The sequence below is a fragment of the Sceloporus undulatus genome, chromosome 2 (assembly GCF_019175285.1).
Source record: "Sceloporus undulatus isolate JIND9_A2432 ecotype Alabama chromosome 2, SceUnd_v1.1, whole genome shotgun sequence".
Classification (NCBI taxonomy): domain Eukaryota; kingdom Metazoa; phylum Chordata; class Lepidosauria; order Squamata; family Phrynosomatidae; genus Sceloporus; species Sceloporus undulatus.
Genome location: NC_056523.1, coordinates 109,344,413 through 109,358,306, shown reverse-complemented (window position 1 = coordinate 109,358,306; position 13,894 = coordinate 109,344,413). Strand labels below are relative to the sequence as shown.

The 13,894-nt window shown below is 40.4% G+C and overlaps 1 protein-coding gene across 2 annotated transcripts in view; it reads left to right on the top strand.

The window, feature by feature from the left end:
* Window positions 1-13,894, top strand: part of CPEB4 (cytoplasmic polyadenylation element binding protein 4) — an 80,965-nt gene that overhangs the window by 51,722 nt on the left and 15,349 nt on the right. Inside the window, exons 3-5 of one of the 2 annotated variants that reach the window (XM_042454157.1) lie at window positions 6,225-6,248; window positions 10,390-10,563; window positions 12,553-12,642. In XM_042454157.1, the coding sequence (XP_042310091.1) occupies window positions 6,225-6,248; window positions 10,390-10,563; window positions 12,553-12,642 (288 nt within the window). The remainder of the gene's footprint in view (window positions 1-6,224; window positions 6,249-10,389; window positions 10,564-12,552; window positions 12,643-13,894) is intronic. The other variant, XM_042454158.1, reaches the window with a different exon arrangement.

Genomic DNA, 13,894 nt, shown 5'->3' with positions numbered 1-13,894 from the left:
TTTTTAAAAAATCATTATCAGCCACATAAATCATAGAATGCTAATGTACATCATTCCCAGGCATCCAGCTCATCTTAGGGCTAAATTTAAAATGCTGGCATTGACCTTTAGAGACCTAAATTATTGCGGCTAGAACACCTCAAGGGCATCCTTTGCTCATATGGACCACCCTGTACCTTAAATTTTTCCTCAGAGGGCCTGTTCTGTTTCTATCTGGGACAATGGCAGCACTGCTTTGCCACCTCCTTGTGGGTGACTGCATTGCAGGCAAACATTTTCCTTTTTCTGGGGGGCTTTTGGGAGATGGCTTTTTTTTCTGAGGAGATTGCTTTATTTCCCTTTCTCTCACTTTTTACACACTGTCAGTCTTAATTATTGAGGCATTAACTTAGTTTTGTTTCTGGTCTGCTGCTCTGCTTATTGTGTTTTTCTTGTTTTTCAGTTTAATAAGGACTTAGTTCTTAAATTTGTGAGCTGCCTTGTAGATCTTATGGTTGGGTGCTCCTGGGAGTTTATATCATGACATCTGGAGGGCCCCAGTTTGAGGAGGGTGCAGTAGATCCAGGCAGAGTTTGCTCAGTTAAAAAGTCTTTGCTCTGTAAGAACTTACATTTTAAGAACTCATAGATTATTTACTGCTTTGGTATGCAGACAGTATTGAAAATCTGACAGCTAATGAAAATCTGAAAGGGAAAAAAAAAAACAGAAATATACCAGAGTGGAAGGCAGGATAGGGTTGCCATAAATCAAGACCTCCAAACCGGGACAAATGTAGGACAAATGTTTCAAATGTAGGACACTTTTTTTAAAAAAAAATGGAGGACATGTGAAAAAATTTGATGATTTTTAAAAAAATGTTAATATAAATGCATGTTTCTTAGGCATGATCAAAATGGAGGACAGATGGCAGAAATGTACTCCTCTTTCTGGCCAAATCACCCCCTCCTCCATTCCAAAACACACACAACAGCACATTTGAGCATTTCACATGGCTTTACTTAACATGGTCTCTTGCATATTTCAGAGGCTTATTGCATCATCATCACCACACTATCATTGACAAAACAAGGGAGACTTGTTAGCATTACAAGCACCAAAAACACACAGAAAAGGCACTTGGGAAAAATGCACTTTAAAAAATAAAAAGCATTCCTACTGGAACTGGCCACTCACCTCCCCCTCCTCCTCCTCTTCATCCTCCTCCTCCTCCGCGCCAAAAAAGGGCAAAGAAAATGGCCCTTTCTGGCTGCAGCCCAGCCCAACAGAGGAGGAGCTCCTCCTCCTGAGCCTGGCTGGCCAATGGGGGCAGACTGGGGCTGGGACAGCCCCGCCCCCTGCCAGCTCTCACAGGCTCCAGCCTGGAGAAGGGGTGGGCTGTCCAGCCCCAGACTCAGGAGGAGGAGGAAGTCTTCCTCATTAGCTCTGCGGGTGGCTCCGCCTCCTCCTCCCCCCCTTCTGAGGCTCTGCCTCCTTAAAGGGACCAGCTCCCTTTTGAGGCAGGCGTGCGGCCAGGGCCCAGGCAGGCAAGTGGGCCAATCACGCGCTTCCGCCAGCTGCGCCTGGGCAACTGCTCGGCGCAATTGCAGAGGAGGAGGTGGGTGGCCGGCCAGCCAGCCAGCCGCGCACAGCCCTGCAGGCCAGGGGGATGTGCGGGGGGAGGAGGAGGCTGGAGAAGGGTGGCTGGTGGCCAGAGGGAGCGTGCAGGGGGCAGAGGAGAAGGAGGAGGCAGAGGAGGAGGAGGCTGATGCGGAAGTGGGTGGCCAGCCGGCTGCATGAGCAGCCGCGGCCATAAGGAAGGCGTGTGCGGGGGCAGAGGTGGCCGCAGGCGGGGCAGACCTGCTTTTGGCATGAAACCGGACCGTGACTGTGCCAGCACCACCAAAAGCGGGTTTGGCACGCCTGCAGCCGGGTTATGGCATCCCTAAGGCAGGAGACTATGATAGATTGAACTATGCCAGTGCTTTCATGGCTTCTTTTATCAGTTTTATTTTTATACCCTTGCCCTAGGTAACTTCCAGAGACTAGAGCTGCACAGTGTACACTGCAGTCACCCTTGCTGTAGTTACATCAGCATTTTTTTGCAGGACAAATGTTTTTGATTGTTTGCTAATAATAATTGTTTGCTTCCTTACTGAGGCAGACCATTGATTCATCAGTGCTATTCTGATAGTAGTTGCTTTCTGAGGTTTCAGGCTGAAATTCTTTCTCAGCTTCCTAAGTTCACCCTTTCTATGGATTAAGCTATCCATATGAACCTCAGAATGTCTGCACATAAAATATTTGTTCTATAGATTTTGCAGAGCTATGGTCTTATCAAGGGCTTCCTAACACGTGCATGTAGATGTATCATGATGCATGTTTCTCGTGCACACTTTTTGTGTTTGCTGCAGGAAATGTTGATGAAAGGCTGGTGTATTCTTGGCAAACAGGGCTGCTGTGTTAAGTGTGGAAACACTGAAAGGCATTAGTGGGTGCAATATTGCATAAGGTTCCAGGTAATGAGAAGACTGAGCTCCAGCTAACTGGTACAACCCCTCTCACTCAATCATCTTCTGTTCTCTTTCTTTTCCTCTTCCAAACCTGTTCCTCCTGCAAAGCATATTCCTTTTTGTTCTGTCTGTTGCCATTGCCTTTCCACCCCACTCTAGGTATTGCACCCCACTCTAGGTATTGCTCAAATCCTGTTAATTCCTTTCATTTCCACTCAGATTATTTATGCATATTATGAAATCTGCAGAAAGGAGCCATGTCACTTTTTCCTTCAGAACGATCCTATAATTGGTGACCTTAAATAAATGAAGAGTAATGGTTAGAGTGGTTGTTATCACTAAATGTTACAGGGCTCAGTACAAAAAACATTTTTTCTAATTCTATCTCTAAATTTACCACTGATTGCAGCTCATACCTTATCTATCACAGGTAGCTAATCTAAATATTTTTTTCTAATTGTGACTTCTCCTTATCGCATACTTGCATATGACTATAAACTGATTTTCTTACTGTTGACATTCAGCTGATATTTTTAGTTTATCCTTCGGCAAAGTTGCATGCAAATGACATGGTGGGTGGGGTGGGGCTTCTTGGGCCTACAAATATGCTTTTATGCTTATGACCAGCTTAGTGAGAGAACTAATACAAGACGGCCTGGGGAAATATTCTGGGTGCATATTTACATGCTCAGTCTCTGTTGTAGGATTAAAATTGGATCTCATCTCAGGAGAAAGACAGGGTATAAGTTCAATAAATAAATAACTATAAAGAGGAAAATCAAATGTATATATTCACACTGAAAAATTCTCATTACCAAAATGTGGTATTCTGTACGAGAATAGGGTTTTTTTAAAACTAATTTTCTAAAACTAATTAAAACTCACATTCAAACTTTTTAATTTGAATTGTGCCAAAATATTTCTCTGCTCATACAGAATGCAGATAACGGAGCTTTTCACTGGATAGATTCAGAGCTAGGGATGATGATATTTATATATATATATTAGCGTTCATTATAACAGGTAACAATTTTCTGGCACAAAGAGTGGAGTTAGGGATGATGCTACAGACAATTTCCCCAGTAGCAAACTATGTATTCATGTACCAAGAAAATTTTAGAAATGAAAGCTGGGTTCTTCAACAAAGCCATGCAAAGTGAGACTAAAATCACCTCATTTTTGTCCTGACAGGATTTTTTTTTCTTACAAGCATTTTAGACTCAACGCATCCCTTCTTTTTCTTTGGTGACAGGCACATTATAATGTAATCTGAACTGTGACTAGGCTTCTTTCAGGTAAATAACAAAATACTGAAAAATGTTTCTGTAATATGATGGGTGTTGTTCTCCTAGTCTGACAAAATCTTTTATGAACATCTTATGAACAGTAGCAATGGGATAAGATTGACTTGGAGCACAGCCAGCTATTGAAATTTCAATCTGTATATGAACTGGAAACCCTTAGAAGCGTTGAGATGTTTCAAGCAGAGATAAAACATCCCATCCAGTACAGTGTTTATTGTATGGCCTTAGTTATATACATTGGAATGATACAGATAAAGGAGTTAAATACAGTCGGCCCTTCTTATACACGGATTTTTTATACACGGATTCAAGCATACACGGTTTGAAAATGTTCCCCAAAAGTATAAATTTACCTTGATGTTCCATTTTTTATTAGGGACACCATTTTGCTATGTCATTATATTTAATGGGACTTGAGCATACACGGATTTTGTTATACACGGGGGATCTTGGAACCAAACCCCAGCGTATAACAAGGGTCCACTGTAGTTCAGAATATATTTGATAAAGTTTTTAAGGGGTAATGTTTGGATGTAGCTTCTGTCAGCAATCTGGGTTCAGACAACTTGGAAATCTTCAGCAGAAAAATATACTTCAGGTCTGAATTATTTTCTTGATTGGGTTTCTGTTCCACCACCACCACCCCTTGTAGTTATATACAAAGTGACAGAACAGCAAGTCTGGCAATTTTATGTTACTCTTTTGGGCCTCAGTGAGAATTGCAGTTATGTTGACCAGCATGTCAGTGCACCAAACAAGGAAAGGTGTGTTGCATATATGGTTTTGTTGGCCAATTATATCCACAGACAAGATTTTATAGCTTATTTGGCAAGGGACACTTTGCAAACACTTGACACTCTGTCAGTTACACACAAGACATAGTAGTGTAAGTATGTTTTCACTTCAGGAATTACAAAAACACTATAGCTGTTTCTGCATCTATAGACAATAAAATACTTGATGTTAAACAAGGATTGTTGTCAGGAGGGCCCCTTCCAGTATGTCAGTCCAGAGATTTAAACTCTCTGATTTGCCAAACTGCTCAGAGGCTTCAAACAGTTCTCTTTACTTGTCCCTGGAAGGATGCTGCTGATTTAATCTGCCCTGACTGTCTGACAGAGGGACTATGCCTGAAGGTCTGTGGAAAGGTGGAGACAGCTTCTGCCAAAGGCTGTATTCTCTGGTAGATGGACAAATAAATGTGTTCAAGTTGGGCAGTTGGAAAGGGAGGAAACTAATCTTGTAGAAGGGAAAATGTGTAAGAGAGTTCATACATTGTTGTTGTTTTTAAATACTTGTAACTGTGAACTGTGAGTTGATATACTTCTTAAATAGTGCATTGCGTGAACATTATCAGGTTGGTTCTAATGGTTGGTGTTGATGATGTTATGATGTAAGGAGGTGACTTTATGCTTGGAACTCAGAATAATAATAATAAGAATAAGTTTATTTGTATTTTCCCGCTTCTCCCAACGTTTCGAAGTGGGATTACAACCAGAAATCTCCATACAATGGCAATCATATCTAAAATACACATCATAAAAACATCAAACAGTATAAAATCTCGTTACTGCAATCACAGGGCAACAGTCAGGTTATGCCATTTTAACCGGAAGTGGGGTTTTCTATAGTTCTTTATAGAAGGTCAGATGGGTAGGCCCTGTTGGTAGTGTTCATAGGAGAGAGTCATTCTTGGCTGTTGCTTTGTGCATGCAGTATGTGCTGATGCCTGAGAGCTTTTTAACAAGGTGGTAGCATCACTATTTTTTTCTTAATTGGCATTACTGAGTATGTGCCCTATTAGGGAAGGGCATGTGCTAGAGCGCTGAAACAATTTGGTCAGTCAGAGCTGAGTAATAGCAAATTAGAGGGAGTCCCAGAGATGCAGCTAAAAAGCAACTTGTTTTAATGTATCATTCCTAATCTACAGAGGTCTTTAATAGTTTAGCTTGATGAATAATATGCTCACAAAATAATGTGCTAGGTGCTAGGCAAAACTGGGAAGATCAGGCCTCTAGTCATTAAACTTCCTATCTTTCTCTTTATTGTAATCACATGGACATTTTTTCCTGGGCACATTGTTAATTTCAGAGGTGGGTACGTTGAAGCATAATTGCACAATGCTAGGGAGGCACAGAGCATGGTAGGAAGGAGGCTCAAAGGATGCTGTCTCCAAGCAGCATGAGAAAAAGAGTCACTGCTAATGAAGTTGCAGATCCACAGGTTGCAGTAGTGAGTACCAAACAGCTAAAGACAGTTTCCCATTTTGTTGTACACACAAGAGCAAAAAATGTGGGTATGGGCAGAAGGTTTCTGATGTGGTCTGCAGTGCACTAAAGCTTGAGAACCACTAAGCTGCCATAAAGGAGATGAAACAATATATTTTTTAACAATGTTTGAAAGGCTGTTTTTCTTCTCATTTGACATGCAGCAAGGACATATGGGAGAAGGCGAGGTAACAACATTCCTCTTTAATTTTCTGGTGTTTAAAATGTCTCATGGCATAGCTAATGCACAAGCTGCTTGTGTAAGGAAGACTGGAAGCAGTTTTTTATCTTTTATTTTGAAGCCAGACTTCCTCAGTTTGCATGCTATGGTAACTTCTAATAACTGAATGTAGTATGTCCTAAAATAAGACTGTCAAGGCAGAATTAGTATATCATGTAATGGGGGTGGGGATAGGCAAGTGTGTGACAAGCAGTCTGTTGAGAACTGCAGAGTTGAAACTGTGTATGCAATGGAGTGGAGGTTTGCATCGTAGAGAAGCACCTAAATGACTTGAATTCCCAGGTCCTTCTTCTACAAAGTTGACTTTGGCCATTATTAACTGCAATTAGCATTGAAATAGTTCCAAAATCTCTTACGCTACTGAGAAGAGGCAGTGTTTTTTCATACCGAGTAAGTTGCTGAGCCCTCCAGTAGATGGTTTCATACTGCTGAAACAGTGATCTCCTGTGGAGTTTAATAATCTAATCTGGCTCTCTTCTGTGAACAAACCAAAGGTCCCAACACCTGAGAGAGGCCTGGTATCCTGAAACTGGATTTGTTTTGAAGATCTCTCCAGCATTATAGAACTGGCAGGGGGGCACTAGTAGGATGACATTTTAAGGCTTGGGAGAGTTTTATGTCTTTTGTGAGAATGGATCCTGGCAATATGTGTCATTTTAGGTGCTTTTTCAAATCTATAGAATGAGCAAACCACATTGCTAGGGCTGCATCCTCTGAACAAGCATGCTGAGTCAATAGTTTTGGATATTTGCCACTTCTTTAGCTTTCTCAATATTTCCTGGTGGAGTGGGAATGGAGTTACTGTTAAAATTTCTCCATTATAAAAACAGATTGGTTAGGTGAGTTAATACTACCATATTAACTTTCTGTGGATATCTGGGTTCAAAGACTGATGTTAATCAAATACTGATTTCTACCAGTGGTTTTCAGACTGTTACTTTAAAAAAAACACCAAACAAATGTTTCAGAATGCAGATGATTAAAACATCATTACTATTTTTGTGCTCTTCTTTGAAATGGTGGGTTTTGTTTGGGATTTTTTGGCAGCATGTGTCAAATTGGTAAATTTCCAAGTCTTTATCAGTGCCTAGAAGTCTGTTGCCAGGTCAGACTGGGTACATGTGTGGGGGGCCTTGTCTTAGTCTTTTACTGAAGCCAGTATCCTCATCACTTAGTTGAAGAGATGAGAGGTTCAGGAGAGAGTGGTGGATCTTCTGCTTCTTTGCCCTTAGCTCTTCAGCCAGGTGCTATGGTTCTAGGGGCTGGCTCCTTGACTTTGCCACTCCATATGTAAAGGAGCTTGTGGGATTTCCTCTGCTGACCTTTTCACTGAACATGTGTGGTGTGCGCATACGCTGGGATTTCAAGAGATGGAAGTGGTACAGTGCCATACATAATATTCACATTTCAGCATTCTTTTCACTTACTTTTATTATGGGATGAGTGACGTGTTCAGCTTTTTGTATTAAATACCTGAGGAATTTCTCATGAAGCCTCGTTTTAAAGGCTTTTATATGGATACATTTTAAGCAGTTTTGATGTACTCTGAACAGAGTAACATTGTTGCAATTCTTGGAATGGGGTGAGGATCTCAGGGATTTTAACCCATTTTTTTTTCCTTTAGTGAGTATATTAATGTAAAATGAGTGAGAAAAAAACAAGCTACAAACACAACTTGTTTCAAGTCAGTCTTGTAGTGCTAAAATAATCCTATACATATGTTAAGTGGGAATAAAACAAAACACAACTTCCACAGTGATATACACAGTAAGTACCATACATGAGACTCCTTATGAATAATGAATAGCAGAAGGGAGCTTGTAACAATCTAGTGAATAGTCTTATGTTATTTATTTATTTATAAAATATTTATTTTCAACCTACATCATATGATCTCAGGGTGGTGTACAGTAAATTATGTAATATAAAAGTAATAATTACCACCAAAGTAATAATTACCACTATTGTTTCCACATAGAAAGATAGCATTGTAGGAATAAGGCTTCACTAGAATCTTCCTCACTGACATGTTTATCTGTTATGTGCAGGAGATATTCCTAACACGAAGGAGTCCTCACCAGTGGCTTGAAACAGGACAGCTAAGGCTAGTGAGGACATGATTTTTGCTGTCTGTCAGGTTGTGTCCAGAATACAGTAACCTAAATTCTCCCCACATTAGAAAATAGCTGGTTTATATCTTAGGTGACTCGAATCCACCCTCTATCCTGCTTGAGTCCCCAACATGAATGTTGTGGCAGTCAGGTTCAGGCAGTATGAGCAGCATATGTCTGGGGGAGACAAAATATAGAACATTTACCTTGTCATTTTACTTTGATATCTGGTCAGGCTAAAGTAGCTTCTGATAAATGGTTTGTTTTTTTAAAAAAAAGCCCCACACAAAACACAACCCCATTCCCTGTGAAGCTTGTGATCCAGATGCCAAAGAGGATCAGAGAGAGCTCAGTTCCTGGCCTCATACTGTAGCTTGTTGATGCTACCAGTGAGCATCAGACAGCTTGTTGAAGGGAATGGGGGCAGAAGGAAGCACAGAGGTAAGGAAAATGTATAAGAGCTTGAACTGGTATAAGTATGGGGACGATTGAATGGGAGGGGAATTGTCCTCTGCATCAAATCAAAATGTGAAGGGTTTAGAGCAGGGGTAGGCAACCTTTTTGAGCCGGGGGCTGGGTTGCTGTCCCTCAGACAACTGGGGGGCCGAACTCAAAATAGCTCCCGGAGTGGTGCGGAAGCTGCGGCGGGGGCGGCAATCGGTGGCAGGACCGAGCTGGGGCCAGTCCCAAGGCCTCGCCGGGCTGGATCTGGCCCGCGGGCCATAGGTTGCCGACCCCTGGTTTAGAGTCATAACAATGTCCTCCTCATGGTTGGGAGATGTACTGCATGTCTATGCCACCCTTCCTCTTGGGAGCTCAAGGATGCATGGTCCTATGTTATCCTAATAACAACCCTGTGAAGTAGGTTAGACTGAGATACTTATTGGCTGGTTCAAGGACACCTGCTGACCCTCATGGGAAATTGGATCCTGGGTCTGCCCAGCATCATTTACGCACTGCATCACATTGCCCAGTACTATGAGATCTATGAAACACATTTCTTCTCAGAAACACAAAGGTGTTTTCCAGCTCAGTAAGAACCAGGTTACATGATTTCAGTATTTTTTTAAATTGTTTTTTTTTCTGGATGGCTTCTGTTTAGTTGGATGTTTTCTTGCTTTATCGGATGACATCTGTTTGTGATTTCAAGGGTTTGTGACATCTAGATGTAAACTAGGTATGGGGTATTTCATTTGAACCAGCCACTCAAAAGATGTGAGTAAAAATTTCACATCATTTTTTTCATATGGCACTAGGACAAGCTTCTCGAAGACATTCATAATTCATTTCCTATATTATTTCTGTAATATTATTGGCATATATTTAGAAAAGGATCAGCATCTGATTGTTTTGGAACAGAATTAGGTGACAGAGGGTTTGTAGTCATTAACATTTTAATATTACAAGTAGAGTATCCCTTATCCAAAATGCTTGGGACCAGGTGTTCCATATTTTGGATTTTTTCCCTGGATTTTGGAATACCTGTATTTGCATATGTATAATAAAACATAATGAGGCTAGAGAGACTTAGGATCTGTGAGATGTTTAGAATCCAGATGTAGTGATTGGCACAAATCTAGGCCCCTTGCCATTTCACAGATATTTGTGTCTCTCTCTGGCCTCACAATACTGTACAAGTATGTAGCTGGAAAAAAATTGTATTTTGGTGTACAGTATTTCATAATTCCAGATAAGGGACCCTCAACTGTAGTAAAATTCAGTTTTTCAATCCAGTGTACATAATTTGTTTAGCATCAGGTAACATGTATCTTTGCAGTTGTTAACAGGTTTCCACATACCAAGAAGTCAAGCTGTAGGGGAAAGCCATAATTAATATTTATTTTGTTTATGATTATAATGAGGGATGTGCGGAAACATTGCTAATGTAGCAGCTGATTTCAATGAAAATAGTTAAAGCTGTGGAAATGATTGTTCTTCTGTTAGTATGTTTTGCCTCTTTTGTCTCTTCCAATGTAGGTCAGTCCTCACTGTTCCCAATGGAAGATGGTTTTCTGGATGATGGACGTGGGGATCAGACTCTTCATAGTGGCTTGGGGTCACCACATTGCTTCTCTCACCAAAATGGCGAGCGAGTGGAACGGTACTCCCGCAAAGTGTTTGTAGGCGGTCTCCCACCTGACATTGATGAAGGTATACTTGGGTATCACTTAGTCAAGATTGCCCACATTAGCAAAATGCTAGACTTAATTGTGAGGTGGGGAAGGCAAACAAGTATCCCAATTTTCAGCATGCAGTTTATATTAGGTTGTAAAAATAATTACCTAGATTATGAATGGCCAAACATACAAGCTGCTAGGTTATGAACTGTGAGGATAAGGAGTTACGAGCTGCACAGCTTGTGATAGGTTTTCTCTCCATCTGGTTCAGATATTTGGATATTATGTTGAATGACATCATAAAACTCTTTATTGAAGGTCTTTTATTGTGGAGATGGTTGTGCTTAAGCCTTCATGTTAAAGGCATTAATATAAATTCAAATTTAATAGAATACAGTGCTTCAGATAGCTAAGGAAGCCTTTTTGCAACCCCCATATATTTCACTAGTGAAATGAATTATTCCTATATAATTTATTTGAAATCCCATGTAGACATAAATAATACTGTTGTGGTATGACTGGGAGATGAGAATGATTGCTGCATAAGCTTTTATTTAAAACTACTAGGCAAATACTCTTAGATCTCTCAAGTTTGTTGTTGTGTGCCTACAAGTTGTTTTTGACTTATGACAACCCTAAAGCCAACTTAGCACATGGTTTTCTTGGCAAGATTTGTTTAGAAGGGGTTTGTCCTCATCTGAGTGTGGCTTGTTCAAAGCCACCCAGTGGCTTCCATGGCTGGGCTGGGATTCAAACACTGGTCTCCAGAAAGACAATCCAACACTCAAACTACTACACTACATTGACTGTTTACATCTCTCAAGACAACTACTAAAAAGAATAGGACAAGGTTTCTTTTTTCATCATAATATGTATTTTTAATTTTGTTTCATGGCTAACATGGCTGCCTTTGCTTCTTTAAGACTGTTGTAGTTATAATTTAAAGGGTTTAATTTGGAATGTCTGAACTTAAAACATTTTTTTTTAAATGATGGAAAACAATTCTGTCAAATTGTAAGCATTCCAATATCTCCCATACCTCCTTTGTCCCCAGGTTCAGCACTTCTCTTGCTAACATGCAGATAAAAGAATCTGGCACACTTGTGACCAGATCAGCAATCACTTACCTTGCAGGTGATTTGGGGAAAGAATTCCTGACACAAGTGTGTATAAATCCAGAGGCAAACTTCCTCAAATGCATGGAGGAGGGCAGATCAATTATTTTTTCAGCCCAGTGACCTTGTCCTGCCTAAGCATTTCATTTTTCCATACTTCCAATAGGACTAGGTTTAACCCTGAACCGCTTTTAAAATTAGATTAGAGTGGGAAAATTCCATTCTGTCCTTCAAAAAAACTGTGCAGTTCAATGTTTGTAACATTAGCCAGGGTGCCAGTCACCTGAGCTGAATTTTGAAATGGAAGGAGGCTTTGAAATGGCTGCAGCATTTGCTTTCTGCTAATATGTTGTGCGCATACTGTCTGCATCTTTGTCTCTGTAGCTATTACATAACCATTTTCTGCAAGCACTGCTGAAGTTAATCTGAGGTCAAGCTCAGATAATGTGCACAGATGTGGCTTAAGCATGTGATGGAAGCATTAAACATGACTAGACTGTGCAATATACTTTTCCCCTTTCTCCCAGCCTTTTGTGAGGCTGCTCTCAGAGCAGACTGTTCACTCTGAATCAAGCTCTGCACGCTATCTGTGGGAGAATGCCTGCAGCTAGAATGTAGTAGCTCTTTAGATTCAGTGATTTTGTTCCTTGGAGTGGTCTGCTAAAGACCTTTCTTTGTAACTTAAAAGGCACAGCTTTGATAATTCTTAAGTTGTTTTCTTCATTATTAAGCATATGTTTTGACTCACCAAGCCTGCCCTTTGGGCAATATCAGCTGTTTTAGGGTGGCTGAAAATCATTGCAAATTTCCAGAGTGTTTTTACCAAATTGTATAAAACAGATTTAAATTGGCTGGTTTTTAAAATTTCTTTTTGTCTCTCTATCTATTCCTGCTCCATAAACTTGCAGATGAGATCACAGCTAGCTTTCGTCGCTTTGGCCCTTTGATTGTGGATTGGCCTCACAAGGCTGAAAGCAAGTCCTATTTTCCTCCTAAAGGTAACTATTGTTAGTTTGCTTGTCACCTTTTGTATTTCATCATTCCTCAAAATTATTTGGAACAATTAATGAGATCTCTGTGAGTCAGGTTAGGTAACTGATAGCTGAATCTCATTCTCTCTGGATCACGTTTAACGCTCTTTCCACAGTACACATAGGCTTCTTCTGCCATGCAGCCATTATCTTAGTAATAATATCATTGGCTATAAAGTATTTTGAAGTGGGAATGTCTTCTATTTTGTTGTGGTTTGAAACTGCTCTTTATTGCTGCTTTCATCACAAGTCTGCATGGTACTGAATGAAATCTTGTTTTATTTTGCTCTTAATGAGCACTTAATAACATCTTCAAATATTATCATCTTTAAAATTTAAAAGCCCTTGAAATTTCTGCCCCCCAAAATCGTATGTGGCAGAAGGTGAAACTTGTATTAGAGTTGTATTGTATTTTATATTTGTATTGGTTTTTATTATTGTATTACTGTATTGTATTTTACTGTAAGTTATGGATTTGCTTTTGTAATTTTGTTACCCGCCTTGATCTTTTGGAAAGTACATAAATAAAATTTATTATTATCATCATAGAATCAATCATAGAATCGTAGAGTTGGAAGAGACGACGAGGGCCATCCAGTCCAACCACCTGCCATTTAGGAACTCTCACTCAAAGCATCCCTGACAGATGGCCATTCAGCCTCTGCTTAAAGACCTCCAAAGAAGGAGATTCCACCACACTCCGAAGGAGTGTGTTCCACTGTTGAACAGCGCTTACTGTCAGGAAGTTCCTCCTAATGTTCAGGTGGAATCTCTTTTCCTGGAGCTTGCATCCATTGCTCCGGGTCTTGTTCTTTGGAGCAGCAGAAAACAAGCTTGCTCCATCCTCAATATGACATCCCTTCAAATATTTAAACAGGGCTATCATATCACTTCTTAACTTTCTTTTCTCCAGGCTAAACATCCCCAACTCCCTAAGTTGTTCCTCATAGGACATGGTTTCCAGACCCTTCACCATTTTAGTCACCCTCCTTTGGACATGCTCCAGTTTCTCATTGTCCTTTTTGAATTGTGGTGCCCAAAACTGGACACAATATTCCAGGTGGGGCCTGACCAAAGCAGAATATAGTGGCACTATTACTTCTCTTGATCTAGACACTATACTTTTATTGATGCAGCCTAAAATTGCATTGGCCTTGTTAGCTGCCACATCACACTGTTGACACATGTTCAACTTATGGCCTACTTGGACTACTACTTC